General features: G+C 42.4%; 3 protein-coding genes and 1 long non-coding RNA gene across 8 annotated transcripts in view; 3 read left to right on the top strand and 1 right to left on the bottom strand.

Annotated features, from left to right (window-relative positions):
* Window positions 1-120: 120 nt before the first annotated feature.
* Window positions 121-5,599, top strand: LOC128880163 (presenilin-1). 2 transcript variants are annotated; one of them, XM_054129941.1, is made up of 8 exons: window positions 121-543; window positions 641-891; window positions 960-1,169; window positions 1,239-1,459; window positions 1,545-1,832; window positions 1,904-2,145; window positions 2,217-2,378; window positions 5,462-5,599. In XM_054129941.1, exons 1-7 carry the CDS (start codon window positions 409-411, stop codon window positions 2,370-2,372), a joined length of 1,503 nt encoding a protein of 500 aa, XP_053985916.1. In that variant the 5' UTR covers window positions 121-408; the 3' UTR covers window positions 2,373-2,378; window positions 5,462-5,599. The 2 variants fall into 2 exon arrangements, with proteins under 2 accessions (XP_053985916.1, XP_053985915.1); XM_054129940.1 differs by lacking the exon at window positions 5,462-5,599 and having other exon boundaries at window positions 122-543; window positions 2,217-2,446.
* LOC128880162 (kinesin-like protein Klp98A) lies at window positions 2,933-17,001 on the bottom strand. Of its 3 annotated transcripts, none has more exons than XM_054129937.1 (17): window positions 16,582-17,001; window positions 15,637-15,706; window positions 12,891-13,001; window positions 12,043-12,159; window positions 11,516-11,761; window positions 11,157-11,329; window positions 10,523-10,931; window positions 10,157-10,441; window positions 9,647-10,069; window positions 9,298-9,495; window positions 7,383-7,505; window positions 7,056-7,157; window positions 6,746-6,883; window positions 6,213-6,657; window positions 5,483-6,045; window positions 5,141-5,410; window positions 2,933-5,066 (listed from the first exon to the last, which is right to left on the bottom strand). In XM_054129937.1, the coding sequence occupies exons 1-17, from the start codon at window positions 16,626-16,628 to the stop codon at window positions 4,821-4,823; spliced, it is 3,966 nt and encodes a 1,321-aa protein (XP_053985912.1). In that variant the 5' UTR covers window positions 16,629-17,001; the 3' UTR covers window positions 2,933-4,820. The 3 variants fall into 3 exon arrangements, with proteins under 3 accessions (XP_053985912.1, XP_053985913.1, XP_053985914.1); XM_054129938.1 differs by having other exon boundaries at window positions 9,656-10,069; window positions 16,582-16,993; XM_054129939.1 differs by lacking the exon at window positions 7,383-7,505 and having other exon boundaries at window positions 16,582-16,997.
* LOC128880164 (uncharacterized) lies at window positions 10,318-12,159 on the top strand. The gene is made up of 3 exons (XR_008457767.1): window positions 10,318-10,459; window positions 11,663-11,790; window positions 11,874-12,159. It is a non-coding gene; the product is annotated as an uncharacterized LOC128880164 (long non-coding RNA).
* A 2,770-nt stretch (window positions 17,002-19,771) lies between the features above and the next one.
* The window catches only part of LOC128880159 (myosin-I heavy chain), a 39,416-nt gene continuing 33,224 nt past the window's right edge, over window positions 19,772-25,963 (top strand). For both annotated transcript variants that reach the window (XM_054129925.1, XM_054129924.1), the window contains exon 1: window positions 19,772-20,080. In XM_054129925.1, the coding sequence (XP_053985900.1) occupies window positions 20,056-20,080 (25 nt within the window). In that variant the 5' untranslated portion in view covers window positions 19,772-20,055. The remainder of the gene's footprint in view (window positions 20,081-25,963) is intronic.

Here is a 25,963-nt window from a genome sequence, read left to right as displayed (position 1 = left end):
TCGAGTAATCAGTACATAAAAGGGTTTACGTTCTCAACATTCGAATTTGAAAATCGCGCTCTTTTTAGTTCCTCGGTTTTCGCGTTAGGTTACGCTACCAGTGAGTCATCGACAAAATGGCCGCCAACAGGTGTCAAGAGTATTTGTAGTAAACGTAAACTAAGTGAAAACGTGCATTTTGTTAGCGATCGAGGGTTTTTCGCGTTGCACTTTGCAAAACAAGAGTCCGACAAAGTGACCCTCGATACGCAGAAACCGATCGAATATTTTTCTATCACTTTTTTGTCGAATCTGATCGCGAGTGGCTGCGACACGAGCAAGCGAAGCGTGTATAACACAAAGGAAAGCGTGTGTGGAGCTGTCAAAGGGTTCTTATGTTGATTCGTTCACTCTCATAAGCGTTGATGAATGTCTGAGAGTGACGCATACGATTCTGCGGACGAATACACGAGCCTGATGGACGGTCACGTTGCGGAATCCCGCACGGATGATCTGGGCTTGGTCACTGGTCGGAAGAGACGTTCGCGTATCAATAACGAAGAGGTAAATTTATCTTGTTGAAGTTCTATGTTCCTCTGAAATGTAAAAAAAAATACTTGACCACGTAGATCAAGGTCCATTCTCTCAAAACAATTTGCAGGTAGAGAATGGTGTTCCCGATGTGCATGTTCAGACACCAGGCGCATCAAACAATGCCAGCTCTGGTAGAAGGGGGCCACCCGGTACCAGTGGTCAAAACAGATCGAGAAACTATAGGGATGAAGAGGAGGAAGAATTAAAATATGGAGCTGCACATGTCATTAAATTATTTGTGCCTGTATCTCTTTGTATGTTAGTTGTAGTTGCCACGATTAGTTCTATCAATTTTTACACCACCAAAGGATTGTACTTGTAAGTACTCTTTATTTAAGGATCTATAAAGAATAAGAACATTGTTATACATGAAACATTTCTTTCAGAGTGTATACTCCATTTCATGAAGACAGTCCTGACACAAGTACCAAAGCTTGGCAGGCAATTGCCAACTCCTTGATACTAATAAGTGTCATTGTTGTTATGACTATGATACTTATTGTATTATACAAATACAAATTTTACAAAGTAATCCATGGGTGGTTGATAATAAGTTCCTTGATGCTGCTATCTATGTTTTCTGTTCTTTATTGGGAGTGAGTACACACGTTTTATTAAATGATGAACTCAGTTTCTATGTGATTCAAACCTAAAACTCATTGCAGGCAAGTATTAAAAGCTTACAACATTCCAATGGATCTGTTCACGTTAGGTATAATTTTATGGAACTTTGGAGTAGTTGGAATGATATGTATACACTGGCAAGGCCCATTGCAGTTGCAACAAGCATACCTTATTTTCATTTCTGCTCTGATGGCTCTTGTCTTCATCAAGTATTTGCCGGAATGGACGTCATGGGTCGTATTGGGCGTTATCAGTATTTGGGGTAAGATAGATACAATGGTCCAACAAAATTGTTTTGAATAAACAGTTGATCAATTAATAATTACAAATGATCCTTGCTTCTACAGATTTAATCGCTGTACTAACACCAAAGGGACCTCTAAGGATACTCGTGGAAACTGCTCAAGAACGGAATGAATCCATTTTTCCTGCCCTGATCTATTCATCCACTGTCATGTATACAGCCACAATGACTTATGCAGGCTACGTGCAGGCAGCAACGATGACTGGCAGCGATTCCGCTACTGGCGATAATGCGGCATGCTCGATGCCCGATCAAGCAGACAATCAAAATAATCCTGCATCCGGAGATCCAGAGGAAGGCGGGTTTACTCCCGAGTGGGTAGAATCCCACGGTAATTGATCAAATAATAGTAATAATGTTTTTATTGTACCAAGATTATACTCAAACAAGTTCCATTGCTAGGTGATAGGGTAGCGAGAAGAGCTCAAGAGGTACGCGAAAACGCTTCATCGCTGACTGAAAGCTCGAGGCAACCAGATAGTCGAGTTGTTCAAGAATCCCGAAGACAAGTGGCTTTCGTCGAAGAAGAACGGGGAGTTAAATTAGGTCTTGGGGACTTTATATTTTACAGCGTTTTGGTTGGAAAAGCTTCCAGCTATGGCGATTGGAATACAACGTTGGCTTGTTTCGTTGCCATTCTCATTGTAAGTATTCGTCATCCCTATCTTATCTCTCGGGAAATAAGAATTTTATTATCAATATTTTGTATTTCCAGGGACTTTGTTTGACGCTCTTGCTGTTGGCTATATTTAAGAAAGCGTTGCCAGCGTTACCGATATCCATTACTTTTGGTTTAACATTTTATTTCGCCACCAGGGTAATCGTTGCGCCGTTTGCGGATAGCTTAGCCAGCGAGCAAGTGTTCATTTAATTATAGGTATGGTAAACATAACATTATTTACTATAATTTATTACAAAAAGATAGTGCCTACGTATTCTCACTTATGATCGTGTCTAGATTTTATATTCCGTTCAAATTCTCTTTTCCTACTTGTCGTTTCCATAATCGTCCCTTGACATGGTACAAATCGACATGTACCATGCTCTACATGAACCAGATGATCTAGTATTTTTTAATAACCGAACATTCGTTAAACAACTTCGTTGGACAGGAATCCACTGTCACAGAAATGCTCAATACAGAAGTTTACATTTGTAAAATCGATGAGAGAAATAATAAATGACGATTGTATTTATCTGCTGTAAGTGGGGAACAGCGTTAGACATCCTTGACAATTTTTCGTTTTTAGTTCTCGTTACTTTCTCGTCGTCTTGTCCGTTGTATGGGGAATTTGAATAACTTACTTTCAAAATAAATAAATTCCACGATGGTTGCGAGAGTCGAAATAAATAAATTATCAGAGTTTGCTCTTACCGATCGTTACAGAATTTTGGAAGTGAGGTTATGTTGGTTCGAAATAATAGAATCGATCGAGCTATGACTATTTACTGTATCTTCTTACATTTAGAGAACATAGATCGCGTAGATCAAGTATAAAAAAAAGCAGTTGATATTCTTTCGGAAATCGTATGAAACATGAGGTACAATGTTCGTCTAAACAATTTGCTAAAATATACAGACCTCGCGGCTACGAGCTACTAGTACGACTAAACCATCCATCCAGGACAATTCATCGGGGTTTGAAGTCAGTTTAATACACAGCCATGGAATAAGTATCGTTCACCATAATCACAAGTTGAATATTTACTTCGATGACGATGCTGCGTATTGCTAAGTGTTTCATTTGCTTTTTAATATCAAACAATAGGAATCAGATGTCGAATACAATAATGTCGTTAATACTCCCGATTAGTTAGAATTCAAGGCAAAATGATCTGGCCGTGCAATAGATAAATGCGATTATTTTTTTGTTTCGTTTAGTATATATAGAATTCTTGGACTTGGAAAGCGTACACCGCGTTAAAAAGGTAAAAATCTTCGATTCTTGCGAAGCAGCTTTACTATCAGAGATGGCCAACATTTTATTCGATTAAATAATTATGCACGTATGTTTGAGGTGGTGTTCTTATTGATGGGCTGATTAGCCTTATCAAAAGACTCGGATTCGGAAAGATTGAAAATATGCACTTTTAGTTATTCGAAGTTTCGATCTAGAAAATTTGCCCATCTCTGTTTGCAATGGTGGTTAAACATTTTGCCGAGAATAATCGATAATATTAAAGTTAGCGTCGATTAATATAAATTTTTCTCATTGCCAAAGCATTGCATAACGTCAACTTTAACATTGCTGTTCGTGTATGTGTACGTGTGTGTTTGTGTGTGTGTGTTTTCATACAAACTTTGCCTCGAAACGCAGTGTATACATATACAATATATATATTATATATAACTCCCCGGAACCGGAAGAACTTCAACAGCGATATGATATTCTTTGCACTTCGTAAAATTATGATCATTCAATAAGTTTCATTTATTAACTACGCGCTAGGAGGAAGTTCATTTTTTTTCAATATAATCCAGTCGACTCTCTCCGACGGTGTGTAAAAGACGCGGTCCGACGAAAAAATAAACGCGATCATTTTATGAAATCTAATTATTATCACGAGCATAATCACGCCCGATGTACGTTTATGGTCATCGTGGTTGTGCGCACAACAAATCATTCCGTAATTCGCGCGTATCTCATATAACAATACTGGTCTAGCTAACATACCATCAGTGATCGATGGCTTCAAACAAAGAAATCGATAATTCCGTGAGGAATCGAAGCGTGAGAAAGGTACACTTTGAAATTGCATGATGCATCTAAAGATGGGTAAAATTCTTATCTAGATAAAAATTTCGAATACCGAATATACAATAAAAATTAGAATTTCGTTTATAGAATTAAATGCTTCACAAGATGCTAATCAAACTAAACGTCGCTAATATTCTATTATCTATTATTCGAATAAAATTTTACCCATCTCTGCTTCTAACAAGGGAGAAAAACATTAGGAAAATATCTGCAACCCGTAACGATTTGGTCTGGGAATCCCATCTACGTTGAAAATACTCCTCGAGACTCGGTCAGATCTTGCTCATTTCTCAAATACGAATCGTGATACCTTTTACTAACGCTAAGAACGAACAGATATTAAATATGCGATATTACATCAGTCTTATAAACGATAAACTTTTGGAAACGTATTTTGGTAAAATATAGAATTAATAATCGTCGCAAAAAGTGGTAACTATACTTTGCTAATATTTTTCCCACTTTAGGTTCATCTCCAGTCCGCTCTCATAAAAAAATACAACGAATTATTAAACATTTCCCGCTCGAGTTTGTTTCGCTCTTCGGGGGAACCGATTCGTTTAACTCGTCCCGTACTTACTGCTCTCGAATGTTCCCCGTCTGAAGAACGAACTAAATTCCAGCAATGATTGCTTATCTATGTTGCTTAAGTTGCCGTTGTACTTATAAAGAGGTTCGCAGTGTGGCAATTCTGAGCAGACTTGTATCAGTCGTCGCAAATATTCCTCTAATCGTTTCCTACGTTGTCGCGCTACTACCTCGTACCTTGGAAAAACTTGTCGAGGTGGGAAGCGTATCGCTGCTACCTACAAAAAGAAAATTACCACAATGACGTAGATAATTTGGAACTCACCGAGTCACCAAGTAGAACGTTAGTTACCTTGCTACCATATTTCTGTCGCATGGAGATGTACAATTCCCGGAATCTTCTGTATCTACGCAGAAGCGTCCAACTATCGTCTTGAGCTACAACACGCACTTCGTACTCGTAATGGCTAGACGTCCCTGCTCCGCGTATCACGTAGGAAGGTATACTGACGATCATGTTAATTACATTGTCGCAGTCGGTGTCGTTCGCTATCAAAGACGGCAGGGATCTAGTGATTGTCAAGGAGTACGGACTGCTCAATCGGTCCCCTCGGTTCTGACTCTGAAGCGATTTAATTAAGATTACATGTGTGTTCCTTTTTCTTGGTTTCAGGGACGATAGGGCGAGCATTACCGTTAGATAAACTGTCGAGTATCCTCTACCAGAAGATATCCTAGGAGCAACTGATTCCGACAAACCCTCGTCGTCGTTGGTATTAGGCCTGTTGTTCCTTTGAATCGGAGATCGCGTTGTGGACATGGTTAACAGAGTAGCTGTGTTATTCATAACTTCTAAATCGCGACATGTGTTCGACTCTACAGTCTGCACACGGTCGTCATGGTCCTGCAGCCTGTCGTCGCTGCACTGCGACATAGAATGTCTGAGATTCTTTCGCTCATCTTCCAAGAGCGACACCTCCAATTCGATCTGCTGCTTCTGGAGCTCCTGCAGAATCATTATCTGCCTGTTCAGGTCTTCTTTCGAGGGAGTGCTAGTCTCTAGGCACCTCATCACCATCATTCGTTGACGAGCGATTCTTTGGTTAAGACGTTTCATCGCTGGATTCCGTTGCACCGGTGACTCCAACGAGTCTTCAGGAATTTCCATTCCCGTGATGGAGTCCGTTGGTGATTTCGGTGCACTGCCGTTACACTTCTCTGGCTCCGTGACACCTTCCACCGAAGACTTTCTGTTTACTACAATTTATAAATCAGTTTACATGGACCCGGGTAAGGAAGGACGAAGTTTGTCAGTCATTCGACTAAGCGTTTCGTTTTAGATCCTTAGGTATTCTTTAGCGGATCTAATACGAAACGTCTCCAATGATCAACATACTTTTCGTTTACATTCAACAAGTTTGTACCTTTCGTTTCAGGCAATCTCGTCTTGTCGTTCTCCAAGTAAACTTTTGGGGAAGTGTCCAGTTGCTTGTCTGGTTCTTGTTCATCGTCCAGCGAGGTTTCAAACCGTTTCGTGTTAGGATCTTCGAAGAGAATGCGAGGCTCCGGAGAGTCAGCCGCAGCTGTATGAAAAGTATCTGCGGTATCGACGGAACTTGGAAGATTTTGTGGCAGTATGTTCATTGCAGAGGCTATTTGAAGTTTTCTATTACACGCGTCCAGGAACGATTGGCTCTCCCCGTTGGACACGATATCGTCGCCGCTCAGGGACTGGTCGTCCAGTGACGCGGGTAGAGCTCGTTTCAAATTCAACGAAAGACTCTGTTTCCGTCGTAGGATCTCCTGAAGCTGCTCCTGGGTGCGCTTTGCTAGAAGCAATTTTTTCTCCGTGTTTCCTTCACCTTCCAGCTGGTAAAACATTTCGCATTACTCGTACACGTTCTGGATACATTTATCGTATTCACATATCTTATAACTGCAGAAGCAGTTCACTTACTTCGAGGTTAAATATGTGCTTTTGCTTCCTAGCTATCTCCATCAGCTCTTCCTCCATTTTATCTACCTTGCTTTGGTGTTCGTTTAGGGACTTCACTTTGTTTTGCAACTCGGTTTCCAAGACGGCCAATTCTTTCTTCTAAAAAAGAAAAGAAAACATCAATTCTCAACGCTTCATTATTTTAAAGTGCAGAGTTGGTCACGAGACTTGTGTTTGATGTTATAGTTTCCGATAGTGCAGAGACCTAGGATAGTTCTGATTTACCCGAATTAAAATTAGCGCAGCGAATTTGCTCCCAGAATTTACTTACGTGATGATTAACAAGCTCTCGCATCGCGTCAACGCATTTATCATCGTTCAAACTCGACCAGGATTCTGGCAAGCTGCCGTCGCTGCCGGCGCCGTCGTCCGTCTGAAATGGTAGATCATTCTCTCTGAACTTAGGAACTGCGAAAACGCTTCCGGTACAATAATTTCACGTGATCGTAACAAAGAAAAAAAAAAAAAATAAAAATAAACGAATAATCATGGACACGATGCAGAGGTTCGCGTTGCGTGCGATTACTTTCACAATAGGTGCTTCCCTACGAGACTACGGGTGCCGCGAAATATCGAATTTCCTTTCTCTAAATCTTACCTTCTCCCACCATTGATGGAATCTTTGCGTGCGTTCGTGATTGTTCATGAACTCTTGGAATTGACGATGCTTGGACTGCAATGTTGTGCGCAGAGAGGCAACTTCCCTACATAAACTTTCTACCTGGTACCACACACACACACATATCGATGCATTAACAAAAAAAAAGGATAACTGAAAAAGTATAGTTAAGATGCCGTTTCATACCGTCGAGCTCAACTAAAATGTAATTAGGTAAAAACAAAAAAGAAAGAAAAAAAAACAATCAAACGGTTACGAGTTAATATTCAAAGGGATACGATTAAAAAATAATGAAAGCATTCTACTTTTGTATGCATCAGTAATACACAAGGGTTTACATGATTTCATTACAGATCGATTCATACGAGTGTTTATCGAGAAGTAAATCTAGCGGATAGTCGACTGATAAATGAAAAGAAATAAATTAGAATAGGGTATTAACGAAAGTAATCGCGATACGTTACCTTGAGAACTTAGTTAGTTTCATTAATCCCTGCGGTTAGCGCTCGTGACGCGGTAGACGCGTGCATGAGCCCCATAGTATTGTTAACAAGATACGCTGGGTTTGTTAATCGGGAGCGTTAATTCGACCATTCGAGTGTGTTACTTAACGTGTACGTAAGAAACAGAACAGAGAGTGTGCGTGCAACGTTTCGTGGAAGATCGAAGGCCAATTTTCGTAAGAAAAATTTATTAATCAACAAGTATCGGTATAACAACAGTTTCTTTCTTTTTATCTCTTCTCGCATAACAAACCCATAGACAGTATTCTACAAAAAAAACAAGCCCAGATATGTACATAACTTTGTTTCTCTCTCTTTCTCTCTTCACCTTAACATCGTCTACTTAAGGTACTTAATGGTAATAACATTCCGCGGAATGCCATTTGTCCGGCAATATCTTGTCAACACTGGCACAGTTCGTTTCGGTGGCTTATTTAGCTTTCTATCTAAATCGCTAGAAAGACAGGCATTAAACTCTAAGCGACTATATTGTCTCTGTGAAATAGGCGCATCGTTTGAGGGAAAAAAAAAGAACCCGTAGCAAGTACCTGCACGTAGAAACGAAGGATACAAATGAAATATATATAAATATATACATATTATGGACAAATATTGCCCTGTTAACAATTTATACACATTATATATGTTACAATTCAGGAAGAAACCCTGACGCAATGTTGGTTCAGAGCACCTTAAAGTCTTTAGTAATTTTCTAGTGTCTACGTCAGTGGTTCTTCGCCTTTTTTTTTTTCAAGCTCAGCGTAGTTTTAAAGATCCTTAGTCTTTTTACAATAAAACTTAGCACGGTTCTTAATCTCGAATGATTATAATAGAAAAAAGTTTAATAATAGGCTGGCTGGTATAAATTCGATAACAGGCACCTATCGTTCAGTTCGAGTACTAATTAATCCATGGACGTATAAGATTCTTGTTTGAAAGATTAAAAAAAAAAAGAAAAAAAAAAGAAAAAGGAATGCACGCCAGGTGCTGGTTTTGGACTAAATTTTGCCCTTTATCGAATCGTAGCAAGTTTTAAGAACTATGTCAAGTAGAAATTCGTTAGATCTGTTGTTAGATATTCGAAACACAGTGGTTAAGAATTACTGGTCTATATTATAACGATATCCGTCAACGACGATGTTCGAGTAGAATTCTTGATCGAACGCTTGACATCGGCGGGCTCGTGTTCGAATAGCACGTGGAACGCGACAAACGAGTCTTCCCGGCGATACTTTAACACGGGGTCACATATTTAACGGGCAAACGTGCGAGTAGATGATGATGTTGCCAGACAAGCAAATAAGGACACCGAGAGCAATAAGGACGAGGTAGAATTGATACTTGATCGATATTACATTCAAGTCCGGGGACGGCGCGTCCGTGTCACTTACTTGCGTCATTTCGTCCCGTCGCTCTTGCTCCAGGATGTTACGGCGCGCACGCAACTCGCGTTGCCGTGATTCGAGAGCGGCTATCGCGTCCGCCCACTCTTTCCATTGGGCGCCCCATTCGCGTTCCAATTCACGTTGCGCGCCTTTCAGGGCCTCCCTTCTGGCGGCCCATCTCTCTTCTCGTTCCTCCTGTTCCCTCTGCGTGCAACAACAGTCGAAATAGAGCTCGTTAATTTACAATTTTCATTCTAAACATTCTAAAATTAAAAGATCGTATAATTGTAAGGCAGATTCTCGAGTCCACTACTTTTAAATTAGCCTGTACACGATAGAGTAAGATAGCGCCAACCTCACGAACCTTGAAGTCCTCCTTTTCCTTGATAAGGGCAGCCTTCTGCTGTTCCAGTTCCTCGAGCGCGCGGAGGTCTTCGCTCGAATTTAAAAGGTTATCGCTAGAGGACGAGGCATGCAAATCCGAGACACTCCAACTCAAGAGGGACAATCTTGAAAGATTGACGACCGTCGATTGTAAGTTACCGTTACCCGTTCCACCTTCCTTTCTTAGCTTGGCCGCCTCTACTGGATCGTTGTACCGGAACATATTGTTCCTGCCCAGTAGAATAATACAGCCTTGCGAGAGGCGCGTGGGTTTATCTACTTGCGCTGTGTTGATCCAGCAGTGCGAAGAAAGGGGATGAAGGGTTGCTACGCCGCTGTCTAACTCTACCACGCAGTGCTCTGGTTCGACGTCGCCACCGGTCAATACGATATCCTGTGTCGTACAATTGTGTTTTAGCGCCATACTTCACAAAACTTTCGTTCGAAATTACTGCAGACTAGATAAGTATCTTTGTATCACCTGCGTGGTTGCCGCTTCTTCCGTTCCCACTAACGTCCTTCCCTCTTTCAGATGGTACAGCGTGACGCCAGTGCTGAGAAGATCGTCATCGATTCCTACCAAGTGAGGCATTTCCGAATCCAGGACCACGCCAACGCCACTCTTCCGAAGACCCAATGCTTTCTGCTCTTGAAGAATCTGCTGCGTTTCCCGCCACTTTTCCGTCCACTCCTCCGTCAGCACCTTCTCCTGCTCCTGCTTCTCGTGAATCTGAGCCAATAACATCTGCGGTGGCCTCTCGATGCTCTGAAAGATTAAGTATAGGTAAGAAATTTTATGCGAAACTTGAAGAAGGTAAGAGATCTCCGTAAGAGATCGTCTACTTGCCATATCTTTCCCAATAAGAGACTTGAGCTTCAGGATCTCCTCCCTGAGTTCCCTGATCAACTTGACGTTCGGGTCTTCGTTGATGGTTGGCTTATTGATGATGTTCTTGGCTCGATTGGCGTACCTGAGCGTGCTGAGGGTCTCGCCATAGTTGCAATCCGCTGGGCTAATAGCAGCGATCATTATAGTCTTCGAGTTACCACCGAGCGAGTCCTTCAGCAGCCATGTAAGCACGCTGTCGCGGTAAGGTATAAAGACGCTCTTCTTGGAAGAAGAAGAAGACGTGTCGCTCGCGGAACTGACCTCCGCGAGCGCCGATATCACAGAACCTAAAGTCACCAGGGACTTGTTGATGTGGGCACCTTCTTTCAGTCGTTGTCCAGTGGCTCCCGTAGCGTTAGCACGCTCGCTGAACAAACGAATACAGGTGTAATCACAAATCATCGATCGCGCTAGTCTCCTTCGTTTAAGTATTCCGTATTCAACCAGAAAGTACCAAAGAGCCTCGATGTAGATACGAGAAATTAGGATTCTTATTTTTTTAAATTAGCTGACGATTTGGGAATAATTGTTATCTAGAGTCTGGCATCTTTGGCATTTTCACTGTGCGATTGTCTTCAGTTGTCTCGACTACCTTCCGGCCAAGTCGACAAGATGCACCTTGGAAACGGTCTCTGATGGCATGTTGCCCTCGGAGAGTCCAGCTTGCACGAACGTTATCGTAAAGATCGCGTGACTCCTACTGCTCACATCGTTCATGTTTGTGCTAGCGGTAGTTCTGTGCGTGTTGCCTCTCACCATGCATTCCTGCAACAAAACAAACACCTTGAAGGGCCTGTCTAGTTTGCAGATAAAACGAATCGATCTCTGTTTACATTTTCTCAAGTAGTAATACCTTTAGAAGAGTTGAAATTCAAAGGGTTATTTAGAGCTGTATAGTAGGCGTGACACGTTGGAAAGGAGTGAGAGTTAGAGAGGTCAAGGTTCGTTTACCTGGATGTCCGAATAATCGTACACGAGGTGGCTGGACAGGTCTTGGACGTAAGGGCCCCTCTTAGGATGCTCCCGCACCCTGAGGGAATGAGACTGTGACTGGTCCAGTCTTAGCAAGTCTCTCACTCTCTCATTGTGTATTTCCAGGAAGGATACCTCGGTTCTATACGACGCTCCGCTCTCTTTCCCCGCGGCCATTCTAGCGAACAGCGTTTTGCAGATCCGTGGTATCAATCCTTGAGCCTCCTGCGACGTTGGAGATCGAATTAAAGACGGTACTTGGGCTAAACCTCCGAAATAAGTAATACGATATCTTTTTTTTTTCTTATAAATATTTTGGTTTTTTTTTCCCGTAAAGATCAAATTCAAGGGGTGCAGAGTTTGAGAACCGGTGTCTTGAAATACTGAATCGCTGATTTCAGCAGGGGTGGCCTTCTAATTATTTTCAGCGCTATAACGCGTAACGTGTCGCAACGAAACGAGGACGAAGGAATTCTTGCAAAACGCGAGTACGATTGAAATATTACCGGCGTGCCCATCATCGTAAAGGTCTTCCCAGACCCTGTCTGGCCGTAGGCAAAGACGCAGGCATTGTAGCCCTCGAAGGCACTTTCTATTACATCCGTACCAAGATCAAAGAAAACCTGGAAAACAGAAGGGAACAATTAACATTCTTTTCCCCGATACAACGATACGTAAACGTTCCGGTTGGGTCACGAAAAACGTGTCTTATCGCGTTACAGCCGAAGCACGCCGCGCCATACATGTACTAAGTGCGTCCATTGGCGCAGCAATTTTAATAGCGACACACGTAGAAGAATTTTAACGAGACGCCAAACGAATCAGCGGTCAGCGGTACATAGAAGTGAAATAATCGCGTGCGTTATTCTCGATGAAACAACGTTGATTGAAAAAAAACAGTGATCTTTTTAATCTGTAGGTGTTTGTCAACACCTGACGAGGGCCAAATATCGTTCAACCTTATTTCTCGAGCACTCGCGTGCCAAATAAAACTGAGATTACTAAAGTTTAATTAGTTGGTAATTTTAGATAGTGTATTAAATTTGTTGATCTAACGAGAACCGGAATAGTTGTAGCTGAAACGTCGTCGTTGTAGAGATTTAAATACCGATAGTTATAGAAGATAGTATAGAAGAACGCATAATTTCAGATAGATCGCAGTTCTTACGACAATGGTTACTATACAGGTACACGCATGCCTTCTATTTTAATTCTGATCGTGGCTCATCGTCAAAAAGCAGCCGAATACGATCTTGCGAGTAGATCGATTCATCTAGCGTGGTTATATGTTATTGAATTTATAGAAATCGATACAGTTACTATATAGAACGTAGAAAAACAGAATAATAAACACCTCTTCCTGGGACGCGTAGTTGTCGTCGTTCGGGTCATAGGACCAGTAGGAGTGATCGAACGTGAAGTCTTTGTATTTCTCCCTGTCGATTTCTCTGCAGCTGCCCGGTGTCTGGAAACAATAGAAAGCTTTCAGACGACGCTAGGATAGATCAGAAGTATAAGATAAATAGCGTAGAGGTTCTTAGAGAAAGAAAGAAATCTGTGATAGAATAACAGGTATTGGAAGGCTCGAAACCCAGTTTATTGACACTGACTCTACCGTTTTACCAATTGAGCCAATCTACGGTAGCGACGGATTCTTTCTCCCTGAGTACCATATTCGTAATATACTAGGTGACGTGATCTTCAAAAGCAGAAAATAATATTTTGAAATATCCGACAATTTAAATTTCTTTCGGAATATTAACAACCACGAAAACCGCACGAGATGACGCAATCTTCTTCAGCGAGAAGAGTCATGACACGAAATTGTTCATTTATCAACTATGTTGTAATCGCGAAGCCGTGATTTATTGCTTCTAAAGGCGTGATTAATTGCGTCAAAAGTCGTGACATTATGTCACGCGGAAACAGACCTTTACGCCATTGCTCGAATCGTAGATATTGGCAAAATTGTTTACGTATAACAAACATAGGTTTCGAAGTGTTAACGGTTACTGTGTTTAGATAACGAATGTTCCAGTGTAATAATTTATTTCTACTCGTGTTAGATAAGACATTGTTGGTTAATTCGATAAGGTTAGTACGCGAGGGAGAAAAACGTAAATCGCAAGTGGCTGGTAAAACTAAGCCGTTATGTCACGTGTACATTGGTTAGGTTGCATCCCACATAGCATAATCGCACACTATCGGGAGCTATTCGCCGTATTGCATAACAAAGCGAACGGGCAATTAAAAAGTAAAACTCCTTATGTTTACCCATCATGCAACCTACAATAAGCGCGAGAATCTAAGGTGAGGATCATTATCGTTCGAGGATCGCGTTCAGTGTACTTTATGCTACAGGAAATTCAAAGTTCTCAAGCTAATCTCTATGAGATCATACGGTAGAGATTATGTTTAAAAGAATAATCAAGGTATCTTGAATCCTTGCGATGGCATAAAGTGCATCGAGTTTACGCTTCATAACAGATGTTTACGGAAATCCATAACATAGAAAGATCGAAAAAACGTTGTGTATACGGGACTTCTGGTAAACCTGTTTTACCACGCCATCGATAAAACGGAAAATCAGAGTCCTGCCATGATTACAGAGGATAAAGACAGGGATCAGTCGTGAACCAGTGACGGGCAAAACTCTAGGCTTCGAATAAATTTGAAGTTTTGAAGTTTGAAGTGCAAATGTGTTTGTCTCGTTTCCTTCTTTGGAAAATGTTCAAAAGAGAAAACGAGACAAACATATCGACAAACTTCAGATTCATTCGAAGCCTAGGGTTCTGCCCATCTCTGTCATGAACAATGGAAAAGTGATAGTCGATTTTCTTTTGTTAGGTGAAATTTCATTTTCTCAGAAACTCGGTCAAAGTCGAAGAAGAAGTTGAATAAATTTTTCATTGATGACGTGTAGTATAATTCGTTTGAAAGCATTTTAGGAATTCTGTTAGCCGCGATTCCTCCGTAAATAAATCGTAGATTTCGTTTTGCGTAAAACGTAGGTTAGTTGCGATAGGATTGGTCAGCGGGACGGAAAGCGGACTCGTCCGGGATTGGTCCAGCAACGATTTTTCCACTTTCTCCGATCAGATGACTCGCCCGCTCGCTATCTTGCCCGTGAGATCTCGGTCAGAGATTTCGCTCGACAAGCATGGATATCAATGACGCAACGAGAAACAACAAATAATCTCAGCTGGAAAAGAAGATTCCGCACCGAGGAACAATGTCGCGGTCAATAAAGGCACGTTTTCACGTGACATAAATCCACGACTTTTTATGTCATGACAATGCGACATTCGAGTCGACAAATGTCGTCACGCTCTGACAAATGAAAAGGGGCCTTTAGACGTGTTCGATTCTGCCAGTAATATCGATTCTAGGATCGACTAGGATCATCTTTGAATCGATACAAGGTAGAAATTAGTCTGAAAATCAAGCGGTGAATCAATTACGCGTTCGCGATGAATTTAAAGTGAGTTTTGCAAACGATCGATTACATAGTATTCGTCGACCATAATATTGTCTGCCTTTGAAAACACGCGTTCTACTGGAACGGACATTCCCTGCAATTGGCAGTTACCGTCCGGCAACGATGCTTAACGAAGGATAAATAACCCCGGTGTACTTTCCAATAATTTTTTAGGAATGTCCGAGGCGAGAAGGTAGAAGCACCTGTAAAAACAAAGAACGCGACACGCGCGAAATTTCGAGAGCTAGAGGAATGAATCGAGGATCGATTCTTCAAGAAATCGATAAGTTCCTGGAAAATCGAGACGGAATCGAACATCCCGAGTTCGGTCGGGCAGAAATTACGACATGGTTTTGTGCGCGAAGCGTTTCAGGCAGCGTGGCGGTCAACGGTAGTTCGGGCAAACAAAAAAAAAAAAAAAATATTAAAAATCATGCCGCAGCGTAGAAATCTTTTTAGAAAGTTCGTTCGCGATCATTAAGGACGAAGCTCGAGATTGGCAGGAGTTGGCTCGTCGCGGATGGTGCGCGAGAAGTATACACGTTACGAAGGAAGCGTTTAACCTTAATAAGCAACGGTTTTGTGCAACGTCGAAAGGACGACTTTTGAACGGTTACGATACCTTCGTGTTGAATATGCGTGTTTTCTTGCCGTCCATTTGCACGATCATCTTCGCGTTCATCGCCAGCTCCCTGGAAAATCGACAGATTCACGCACATTGCTAGAATCCGGCACTTTGTATTTTTGTTAATCTTTCCTCGAATCGCGAAACTCGGGAACGAAGGTTTTCAAAGGTTCGATACGAAGGATGCACGCAGGGCAGACGAGGTAAACGATCTTATCGGGTTATCAGAGACATATCTCGGGGCGTTTCAACAGGAAAGAAAGTACTCTTATCGTTGATAAAATAATACGGTTATCGTACTTTCAAACAGGAAGGCTAGAAAACAAAAATGGCAAATAAAAATGTACGTGACTTTTTTGTCTCAAAGGGAAGCCAAGCCCCTCCCCTCGTATCCGCCACTGTACCCGATCGTAGCTTATCATACAAACAAAAAGGGGTCACTTCTACGTAAGTAGAAACAAATCGAATTCGTAAACATTATTCTAAATCCAATTAATTCTAATTTTTAAAGTTCCTGCACTCGACTCGCGAGTCATTTCCGCGATAATATTGCCAGATAACAAAGTATTATGGCTTGTTTAACGGAAATTAAATTGCACAGGGGTGTTGTTATGAATATCGTCGGCCCTGGGTACACGGTAACGTTAGATACAGGACCGAATGACAGCAGGTGGCAGAATCTTGTCGCACGATAATCGTGTCACACTAGGGTTGTTCGAAAGCACACGATTGATCGTTCGACGAAACTCGAATTCTCGTTGAAAACGTATCGAAAACACTGTCATCCGCGTTTTTTTTAGCCGAGGCGAGACGTTTGATGTAATGGTGTCGTTAGCATGATCCAAGAAAAAAAAAAAACGACCTTCCCAGCGAGATCGGACTATCGGAATCGCGAAACGTCGAGGAAACGTAACGGATTGTCGTTGGCTCGTAGACACGCACCTTTTGTTAAAGGGACGAACCCTCACGGCTACCTTCACCGAAGCCATCACTGCATAGAGCGCATGGACTGCTCAGGGGACGATGCACCGTGTGTCTACCTCACTTTTACTCGTATCCGTTTTCGGCTCGCGTTACGCGAAAACGTAGTTCCTCGCGACGCTACACGGACAGCACATCGTCGACGGGCTACGCCGTGCTACGAAACGTCGTCGTCGTCGCACCTCGCGCACGACGTCCAACATCGTCCTTAACGCGCTCTCGACAGATGGACGACTGCTCGCCGAGCTGCAGTACCCAAGAGAAAAAATTGCGCGTACCGCGCATGCGCGTACGCGCCGGGATCCCTAATTTCAAGTGATCCGTACGTTTGTTCGTTCGTTCTTCGTGACGACGAGTAGAGAACGCGACGGAAAAAAGAAAAAATCCGCTGACGCGCAGTATACCATTTTACGAATTCAGCGTTCCTTCAACTTTATTTATTTATTCGTGAAACGAGTACGTAAGCGTACGTGTGCATACATGCACATGCCTCAACCGTAGGTAACTTGAATCTATTAGGTATGTTTTTTCGGGGATCCAGGTCCCCCTTCACTTCCGGTTCGGAAGTTATCAATCATTCTTTATCCGAACTACGTCAACGTGAATAAAGGTATCTTTTTGTTGCACGTATCTTTTAATAAGAAATACGGTTGATAGACGCGAAAGTTTCCAGTCACGTAGCGCTGTTTGCTAGTAAAATGTATTTTTAGACAGCCGGTGGTAGCGGGCTCTTTCATTAACGCGACTGCGCTTGTTTACGCGCGTTAAGCAAAAAGTATCAATGGTCACCCACGCGAATTCGTTTCGAAAAGCAGTAGGCGCCGAATTTAGCGCACGGTGGCGATAGAATCGCGCCAAGAAGGGAGAGCCAGACTTTGTTTATGCCGTTGGCCGCAGACCCCGCCGGTTCTGCACAAGACAAATTACGCGCAGCCTACAAGAGAGTTGTCGGACCCGTTTCTGGCAGGTAGCTGAATCGCAGCGAGCTCGACACCCCGGATAAATACATTGTACACCGGTACAGCACGTTTCCTCCTTTTACGAGTAGCGCCAAAAATTGTCGAAAGGTCCGTTGACCCTCGAGCGATACGTCAGCAACGCTCAGCGCCGTCTATCATAAATTCTCTAATTCGCGATGACAGCGGGCAGGTGGCCATGGTCCTAGCTCGTGTCCTGGATCCGTGCCCACTGTTGATGCGTAATCTCCAGCTGGATACATAACAAAACGACGCGAATTCCCCGTACAACCGCTGTTACGCGCTAGAGAAACCGCAAAGCATTTGATTTAGCTCCGTCGGTTTGCTGCGTGGGTGGCTCGCCTTCTCCGTTCACTCTCCACTACTGCTTTACCGCCAACTGATCTCGTAGGTGACGTCACGCGTTCCGTAGGAGGGGAATACAAAACCTGTTCGGTCGTCCCTTTCTCCTTTAGGCTGTTTCCGTTACCGACTCGCTCTATTCGCTTCTTTCGTCCCTCTTTCTCCACTTCTTTCTATTCGCCTAGAGTTCCGTTTCTTTTTCTCGTGTTTTCTGCTCGTTGTCACGAACAACGAGCAAATGTGCAGATCACTTTACGTTAGGATCCTCGACCGTGCACGCAGGCGCGACACGCAATTTTACTTTCCAGTTGTTATTGAATTCAATAAAGAAAAAGTATTGGCATCGGTTGAAGTTCGACCTCTGTCCCCAAATTTACATTTCTCGATGCTTCGATGTACTCGATAATTATGCAATACTTGGTCAAGAAGATTAGATAATAAATTCTGCTCGTCACAGTCTTCTATTGATTTTTATAATTATTTATATTAATTAGATCTGTTCGATCTCGATATCGTGCAGGGAATAAGTACTCTTTCCTTTCGAGCATTCGATGACCGACCCCTTGAACACTTTTCAAGGTGATCCAAAGTCATTGACATTGGCGAGCCCGTTAACATGGTAAACATTGTGTATCTACTTTATTTTTTACGTCACTCTGCATATCTTAACGAACTCCCCGATTGCAAATGAAATTTCAAAACGCTTTATTCCAAACACAATTAAATTACCACGTTACAATGTATTTTATGGATTATGCAAATAAGTTCGATTTGATAACGAGCTATTAATTAGCCTCGGTCGGGGTAATTATGAGACCAACGATATCGAGAAGTGCGGGGAATCGTAAAACGAGAGCCTTGAAAAGCCAAGTTATACGATATTCTCGATACATAATGATTCATAGTCGATCGGACTGACGTAACCTCATGACTACACTACGAGACTGCTGTTACAGAAAAACGTGCCGAACTGTTTCATTCTGATTAGGCCGAGACTTCCCGTGAAACCAAATACGGCTTCGCGATCGCCACTTGCCATTCTCGTCTTCTCGATCATTGTTATTCATGCACACGTTCGCGTTTACATGTGACGAAAAAATGTATGAATACGTCGAGATGATATGGCTAAAATGTAACTGTTGTTCCATACATCGGTTACTCGTAATGTCATCGTTCTTGCGATTTAGTATGTTCATAGTTTTTGTTGTTAATATTGCTGTTGCACCTACACGAACCTAAAGGACGGAAAACAATAATATCTAGTCATATTATGATCATAATATCGTCGTCAGACATCTTACTTTGTCCAACAAATGGCGCCATCTGTTCAAAATGCGGGAAATATAAACGTATACAGAGTATACACTCTCCTTCGAGTCTTATCTAAACGAGAGTTGAACGGTAATTATTCTATACTTTTGTAATAATACTTCTGTAATAATCTCGTTAGTTAATAATCGCATTTTAACGTACTTTTATTTATCTTCGAACTGTATTCGGTCGAAGAAATACTTGGATAAGTCTGTCCCCGTTCAACATCGAATATAATTTCATCCTATAATTCTATTATAATTTTAATTTTTATTCGACTAATAAGTAACAGTATTTATTATTTGAATGATTCATCTAGATCGTAATTACCGCGTTTAAGATTTAGCAGGTGCTGACACTCCGTTACCCGTCGAATTACTCGGCCAAGTTCGGTCGTGGTCGGTAAGGAAGGGGAACGCGCACGGTGGTTAAAACAGACGGAGTGGTGGGGTTACCGGCAGCACGGTGGCGCGACCAATCAGGATTAGTTCGCATGGAGCGCGAGCCCGTAACCGCAGCGGAGCGTCAGTCGGGTGGCAACTGTCGAGCATGTGCGTCGTTCCTCGTGCATCTTAGTCGCGTTTTCAATCGCACACAGTACGATATATTGCATGTACACCCCGGTACGCGAACAAACGGCAGACAGTTCGCGAACATGTGATTTTGACGGAGAGTACAGTTTGTTGACGCTCGTAACCGCGTGCGTGACAAGTGAAGGTTTCCCTGGCCGGATATATCGTTACCCCACAGCAGCCTCGTTCGAGGGGTTGGAGAATAATGTTCTGAGCCGCGAGCCACGCACATCATGGTTGCTAAGCACTTCACGCAGGGTAAGTTTCTAACCGTTCTCTACATCGATGCTTAACTTCCCGTGTACGGGAGCTTTTGCTGTGTCAGATAGAAAATACTGTAATACGCGGACAATTATTATTATTATTAAAGTGAGAAATCAGTAGGGAACACGCACATAACGACCATGGTGCATCGATGGTGTACGGTGGGTGGTGCAACTAGACGTGACAATAATAATAATACAAAAGATATTAAAGTTTCCTGGTGGATCAATGCTCGAATATTCGAAATTGTACATCTTTTTCCCACTGTGATTCTCAACCCTCGTAAGAAAATTTTTCTCGTGTTCGCACAAATCATAATAATAATAGGAGCAGAAAGATGGAGTAGTTTTTCTCGTTATTGCCATTATATCCTCGAACATTGCGGACATGTTTGGTTGGCTAGGAAAAAGTAATCGAGTACAGTCATGTTTCCTCGTTCCTTTTGATCGATTGTTTCGGACATTTTCTATGGGAAAAGTACGATACCAAACTCGAGTGATTTATTCGGTCGGTGTTTCGAATAACAGCGTCGATAGAAAATTCTGGGAGACTGTACTGTATACGATATACGTTACTCGCAGGATACCGTACTCGAAGGTTTCGTAGAATGTTGCCGAAAATTTGTTAGACGATACAGTAGCTGGATCAGACGAATTAATTAACGTATGCATATGAGGTCACTTTGACGACGTTTTAGAGTAAAGCTTGTCAATCGGGGCGGAGTAGCATTGACCGATTGTTCTAGGGGATAAGCCAGAGCTTGCGTGAGGCCGATGTCAAGTTCGTGGTGGGCTTTTAAACCGTTCGTTCGATGCCTCCCATCGATCTACACACGGTGTAATCTTGCTCTCGCGTGCACCTTTCGAGCATTTTTTTCTGCACGCGTATTTTTCTGCACGAGCCACGGGGACCGAGACAAATAAATGGATTGAATTCTTGGGCGCGCTGCGCCAGGTGACTTACCCTATGGTCTCTCCTTTTGCACCTGGCCAGCTCTCTCGACTATTCAAACGAATTATTGCGCACGGAACTTCGCGTTTACTAGTAAAATATCACAGGGTATCGCTTTCTACTTGGAATGAAATTTCTGCGAAAAATCAAATCAGGTGTTAATTCGCTAAATTTCGAGGCCTGTTATTCGAGGCACCCTTTTAATTTCCATCGCGACACCTGGTGGCACCTGAACACGCGACAATCTTCGACATAATTACGAGTCGGGTTACTCGGGCATGCACGTTACGCGAAAATGTCATTAATAATATTTCAAAGGCCGATTAACGAAGGTGGCGTTCGCTGATACACGATGATTCTTCCGCTCTGAATCCACCAACCCTTCCTTCTTCTATATATACCCGCAGTGCGGTGATACGTCTCGGGATTTCCATCTTCCACATCGTTTCTTTTGAATTCCTTTTATCCCGTCGGTCGATAAAGGGTGAACGTTCATGTGCGCAAACTTTGGATTCTTTTTATGATTCTTTTTATCCATTCAATTCTGACGCGAGCCTCAGTCATTGCAACAGTTTTTTTGTAGTCGTATCTCGCTTCCGTAATATTTCACAGAATAGATTTTTCTTTTTACATCGCCTTCAGAATTAACTTTGTTGGCTCCTCGATGAAAATGTTAACCCTTTCCACTCGAGTTTTCTTTCGGTTAAATTTCCTTGGAACTCGAAATGCCAATAAAATGATTGTTGAGCTGATTCTCAAATCTCAAATTAAAGATCTCATTTTCGAAGTAAATATAATCTTAACATTCGTGGCAACGGAATAGATCTGGTAGATGGCAGAAAAAAATGCCTCGAGTGTAAATGGTTGACAAATGAAGGTCTTAATAAATACGTTGGATATCGTAACCACGTAACCGAAACAATTTTTACGTAGCTCGAATAGACCGTTCCTAGCTTTTTCTTGAGACAAAGAGGCTCGTGTTTGTTTTTGTCAACACGTCCGCCGATGGCCGGAGTAACATGGCGGCCCGAAGGACACGTAAAACGTTTCACGCACAGAAACACCCTTTTTTTGCGACACGCGATCCAGTTCTGTCTCGGGTCGGGCAATACAATCTGGTCGTTGGTACACAATCAGCATTCATAGCAGCCCGATGTATACATTGTACTGTGCGTGTATACTAACGCGGTCATGTTATCGCGTCGCGTATGATAAAACCACTTACGGTACAAATGTATGCACGGTATGCATACGTGTGTTTCCGATCGGGGGTACAAAGCACCCAGTGACTCGGGTTCAAAGAAAATTAACACCGGTTTGCTTTATAATAAATTTCGTTTCGAGTCGAATCCGGTCCATTTTTATAATAAATTTCTGTGAAACCAAAAACTCTACTTCGACGAAAAACGTTTACGAACGTTCGTGATTCAAGTTATTATTATCTCAATTAATAATTAGTTGTATCGTCACGTGGTTACTGTCGATCGTTTTATTAACGTTTCATCGGTACGAGTTCTATTATTTTTACCGACTACAGTATCGCGTCGACATCAGCGACTCGCTATCGCCATCTTTTTGTTTGAAGTCGAGTGAGAGATCCGAAAGGAAGCGAGAGCGAGAACAGACTGGTGGAAAGAGGACAGAACACGTGTAATGTTTTCTCTTTTTCTGGCGCGTGTATTTTCCGAAACAATACTGTTAGTTGTTCGTACGGGACAAAGTCGAGTCGAATACCACGCCTGCCTCGAAGCAAGCAACTGGCTGGACCCGACCGAGTTGCTTATTTCGAGGCAATACTGTAGTAGCGATTGGACGATAATGGTAGAAGCACGCAGTGCCGCTACAGTAATGGATAAAGTATTAGTCGTCCAGGCTTAGAATTTCATTTCTGTGGAAGCAATGAGTATTCTATGACGACAGAGTTTACGCACATTTAGTTTTATATATATATATATATATATATAGTTTATTATGAAAAGTTGAATTACATACTAATAATACATATTAAGAAAAGAACGCGTCGCCAAAAAGGAGCAATGCTACCAACGTATTGTAGCGTTGGGAGATCCTATTGCCAACATATAATTTGACGAATGTTATTTTAGTTGTAAAAGAAAATGGTTTGTTTAGCTTTCGATCGAACTCAATTCAGACGAGTTTCATACCGCGTCATCGTGATCCTAGACACGTTTCCGGAAAACCGACGCGTACCATGGGATACGTCGAAGCATGTTTCTTTTCGTTGGGATCAAGTACCTACATGGTGCACCGTGACTCACGGCGGACGCAAAGTTCGAAATTTAATTTACGGCTGACCTAAATCGCCCCGCCGAGAAGTATTTCTTGGACGGACGCACGAATATCGTGGACATCTCGAGCGAGTGAGTCACTGCAGCATCCTGGTAGGCAGGTTTCCCCGGAATTTCGTGCCGATCGGGTGAATCACCGGATATAGACGTCAAAAACTGTGTTTTACCGGGGAACGTGAAACTACATTCCATCGTGGCTCGATGTGCCGACTGCCCTCTCGAAGGACACTGTTCGAAACATAGCTCATTAACGCGTTCGCTGCCAGACTAATACTCTTGAAAATTTCTACCGCGATTTCATTTTGTTCACAGACTTTAAGAAACTGCGTAACGAAACGTTTATTTTGGTATCTAGTTTTGTAACTTCATCGAAATTCAAGTATTTCGTTTAAATTCGTTTTCTATGACACTTAACTTTCGGAATGAATAGTTTTCGTTTTTCAGCGAAAAACACTGTCGCCCATATATGGGTGACGTGGCGATCAACGTGTTAACGAACCTCGCTGAAAAATTAATATTTTCTATCTATAAGCGGATGTATATTAAGTGTACAAATGAAATCTGCTTCGTTAATTTTGTACATTTTACAATTCACAAAATTGTACATAGTATTTACATTTACGTTAGGCTTTACATAGTATTCCCGCGGTCGTGCGGCAATTGCAAGTGCCTAGATGGTTTAATAAACGTCTATTGGACAGGCCCGTGGCGTTAGTAGACGAACGCACAGTGCATTGTTACTACGGTACGTGATTATATCAAACATTTCTGCATAGAGATTCGTTGCGTACAATCTTCCGAATCTCGCGACACGTTCCCGTAATCTGCCGGGTTCTCTCGGTTTCCGAGATCAAGCCGCGATCACGAGAAACGAGCGTACGAACCGAAGGATCATTACGGTTTACTTGTATTACATTTCCATAGTACGGTGTCCCGACTGAAGCGATGTTTGCGTCTCGCCTCTTCCGTGAAACGTACCACGTCTGTCCTCGTCGAGCTTCCTATTTTCTCCGTCGTTCTTTAGAATTCGCGTTTCCTTATCGCCGGCCTCGGATCTCCATCCGTTTCCCGAGATGACGAAGGTCCGGACCACTGAAACAAGAATGCATTGAAGCAAGAATTCCCTGCCACCTGACCATTAATTTCACGCGCCACTGTTACTTCCTCGCGTCGTTACATGTACTCTACGAGTAGGAAAATTTCGCGTGGAGTTCAGAGATGGCGAATAAATGAAAACATTTTCGAGAAAAGGATAAAGACAGAAAAAGAGAAGAATTTAATATTTAGAAGGATTAACACTTTGCGCTCGGGTCGCGACTCTAGAGATACGTAATTTAAAAGTGATTTTGTGAACGTTTCGTGTACAGTTTCAAATTCACTTACATCAGAATACAACTAATTATCAATTGAAATAATGATACATCGAGTCGTGAACGTTCGTAGATGTTTTTCGTCGAAGTAGAGCTTTTGGTTTCACAGAAATTTATTATAGAAATGGACTGGTTTCGATTCTATAGAAAAATGCCTCGAGCGCAAAGGTTCAACCCTTTGAGTAACCCTTGGTGTCGCCACTATCTCGGGATCATTGTAATCAACGTGGTATTAGTTACCGTGTCAAGAACCCGATTGATAAAGTACAGTCGGTAAAGCGTTAAAAATCCGTTGCTACGACGAACGAACTCCCGCGTCTGCTTTACGTTCCCGTTTGCAACGCGCGGTAAATAAAAAATGCGAGACGAACAAAGGGGTTCTGCGCGATATTATTACCAAAGGTATAAAGAACTTTTTAACGACCTCTCCGCGAAACAAGCCTCGCCCGTCCATATTCAATTACAGAAACTGTCGAACTTGCTCGGTAATTGCGGCTTCGTCGATCACGTGTTTACGTTCACTAGGCGCGGCTTGCTTAATTTTCTCCCGCTTTGTCTTCCTCTTGTTCTTCCTTACCGGCTCTCTTTCGCCGGCGCACCACCTTCGCGAGAAGGAGAAAGAGCGAGAGAGGGGAAATTCACGGCGACGATCGAGGCCGTGGCTTTCGTGCAACGATCCGCTAACCAACGACAGTGCAGCCCCGAAGTGTTCTCAGAGAGGTCGACGACACGTAACAACGGGAGGAAATAATTAACTCGATGCATTATCATACGCAGAACACCGACGTGTATTAACCTGGCCCGAAAAAAACGCAACGTAAACGCCGCGCGAGCGACGTGCAGCGTGTTCGAGTTTATGCACGAGGCGGTGTAAAATTCGAGAGCCTTGTTTGGATCACGCGTGGGTCCTGCGTTCCAGGGTAGTACTTAATGCGATTTTAATCGGCGAAAGGGGTTATTGGAACGAAATGTTCAATGCTCTCCATAGAGATATTATACATGGAGATATGGATTATAGATGGAGATAAATTGGATATGAATGATAAACAGAGATGGGTAAAACTCTAGGCTTCGAATAAATCTTTCAGTTGTAGAGATGTTGTATCATTTGTTGTATCATCATTCTTGTATCATTTTGATTATACTTTGAACCCATTGCACTCGAGAGGTGACTCTCAGTCACCACCAGTGATGGCAAAACCGTAGGCTTCGAATAAATCTGAAGTTTGCCGGTACGTTTGTCTCGT

This window comes from Hylaeus volcanicus, chromosome 7 (genome assembly GCF_026283585.1).
Source record: "Hylaeus volcanicus isolate JK05 chromosome 7, UHH_iyHylVolc1.0_haploid, whole genome shotgun sequence".
NCBI lineage: Eukaryota > Metazoa > Arthropoda > Insecta > Hymenoptera > Colletidae > Hylaeus > Hylaeus volcanicus.
This window is presented reverse-complemented; position numbering and strand designations above follow the sequence as displayed.

Coding starts and splice junctions, on each gene's coding strand:
- LOC128880163 (XM_054129941.1), top strand. CDS start 409: ATGTCTGAGAGTGACGCATACGATTCTGCGGACGAATACACGAGCCTG. Junction 1,460..1,544: donor GGGCGTTATCAGTATTTGGG/GTAAGATAGATA, acceptor TTGCTTCTACAG/ATTTAATCGCTGTACTAACA. Junction 2,146..2,216: donor GTTTCGTTGCCATTCTCATT/GTAAGTATTCGT, acceptor TTGTATTTCCAG/GGACTTTGTTTGACGCTCTT.
- LOC128880162 (XM_054129937.1), bottom strand. CDS start 16,628: ATGGCTTCGGTGAAGGTAGCCGTGAGGGTTCGTCCCTTTAACAAAAG. Junction 13,002..15,636: donor CACGCATATTCAACACGAAG/GTATCGTAACCG, acceptor TATTGTTTCCAG/ACACCGGGCAGCTGCAGAGA. Junction 11,330..11,515: donor ACGATTATTCGGACATCCAG/GTAAACGAACCT, acceptor GTTTTGTTGCAG/GAATGCATGGTGAGAGGCAA.